The sequence below is a fragment of the Octopus bimaculoides genome, chromosome 28, assembly GCF_001194135.2.
Source record: "Octopus bimaculoides isolate UCB-OBI-ISO-001 chromosome 28, ASM119413v2, whole genome shotgun sequence".
NCBI classification, from domain to species: Eukaryota; Metazoa; Mollusca; class Cephalopoda; order Octopoda; family Octopodidae; genus Octopus; species Octopus bimaculoides.
The window spans coordinates 52055-53817 of NC_069008.1; the positions used below are offsets into that span (position 1 = coordinate 52055).

The following is a 1763-nucleotide window of genomic DNA, read 5'->3' on the forward strand; positions in this document are numbered from 1 at the left end:
GACCGTCGGACTCTTACGCGAATTGTTAGAAAGGGTCACAAAAGTACAGCTCCCAAAATTACTACAGAGCATAATGACCACCTCGAGAATCCAGTTTCCACAAAAACTGTTCGCCGGGAGCTGCACAAAGCCGGATTTCACGGGAGGGCTGCAATCAGAAAAACACTACTTTCAAAAACAAACGTTGCAAAGCGTTTAGAGTGGAGTAAAAACCTACAGAATTGGTCCCTAGAGCAGTGGAAGAATGTTATTTTCTCGGACGAGTCATCCTTTTCGTTATTTCCAACCACCAGCCGAGTATACCTGTGGAGACAGCCAAAAGCAGCATCTGACCCAGACTGCTTTCTTCCAACTGTTAAACATGGAGGAGGATCTGTGATGACCTGGAAGGCTATATCTTGGAAATCCGCTTTGTGTAATGTGAAGACCATAGCAGGGGAATATGACAAATATTTCCCTACAAGCAGCATCATTGAGATGGTGTTAACCCTAAACCCTTACTGCAAAGGTTTGCATCAGGACCTCTATGTATCTTTGTGTTTTCTCTTAACTATTGTTTCCAACCGGATTAACTTTGTGAGGTTTCTTGCATGGATTTCATTAACCTATGGAGGGCAACTCTGAAAAATAACTTACTGCGACATTCAGAAGCATTTCCTGACCATTCGCCATCTTCTTGGCAGATTCTCACGCTGTCCCCTTTTAAATAATAACCAGGTTCACAGCGAGTCCCACAAGCAGCGTTGAAGTCATTTGAGCATTTGTTGTTGACAAAGTATCCACTTTTAGGGGCCGCCAGTCTCGGACATTTCAAGGCTATAAAATAAGATGGTGATACAGATTACATAAAGTCAAAAGCTCATCAGGTTATAAAATTAGCTGCTAGAAACAGCAGCTAAATGTCTTTCTTATCACACCATACAATTTTAAGAAAGGAAGGACACACTAGATAACGTAGTCCTAGATACTCTTAGGTCAGAATAAAAGACAGGGTGGTCACAATTGGAATGCCTCTCATCATAGTTCTGTTGGATTGGGGCTGACAACAACAGAACAAAGGACACATTAGATAATGTAGTCCTAGATACGCCATGCCTGATTAACAGATAGGATGGTCACAGCCGGAACATCTTTGATCATAGGCCTATATAGATCAGGACTGACCTGGGGCTAAACAACAACAGAAACAAGGAGGGGCACATTCGGTAATGTAGTCCTAGATACACTTAGGTTTGAACGATATTAATATCGATTATTATTAGTTCTTAACTGCAACAACAACAACAACAATGATTGAAGGACACGTCATACTGACAGGCACAACGATTGTCTGCAAACTTCCGGAAACCCCTTTTGCATTTGCAGTCATCAGTAAGGGTGGCCCCTTCGTTTGTCACGTGATTTTCGTCTGGGCATTTGGTACAGGTTAACACATCACCGGGTGTGCTGGTGTTCTTGTAGGTTCCCGAAGGACAAGCTGTGGACAAAAATGGAAAGCATGAGCGAAAAGTTGCAGATGGCGAATGAAAAGAAACCAAGATTTCGGAGAGAAAGAAAAAACGCGAAAAAATCGAAATTTAGGAACATTGAACAGAAATAAAAATGGAAAAAATTCAAATTCTTTTATTTCTTTTCTTACTTTATTCCAATTTTTTAAATTTCTTTTCTTACTTTATTCAAATTTTTTTTATTTCTTTTCTTACTTTATTCCAATTTTGCCAAATCTTATTTATATTTGTATCTAACTTTATTATCCTTATTTT

The 1763-nt window shown here is 39.8% G+C and overlaps 1 protein-coding gene across 1 annotated transcript in view; it reads right to left on the reverse strand.

The window, feature by feature from the left end:
- LOC106871240 (sushi, von Willebrand factor type A, EGF and pentraxin domain-containing protein 1) overlaps positions 1–1763 on the reverse strand; it is a 59062-nt gene that overhangs the window by 45587 nt on the left and 11712 nt on the right. The window contains exons 4-5 of the mRNA XM_052977713.1: positions 1316–1477; positions 637–816 (exon numbers count right to left, since the gene is read on the reverse strand). Of these exons, the coding sequence (XP_052833673.1) occupies positions 637–816; positions 1316–1477 (342 nt within the window). The remainder of the gene's footprint in view (positions 1–636; positions 817–1315; positions 1478–1763) is intronic.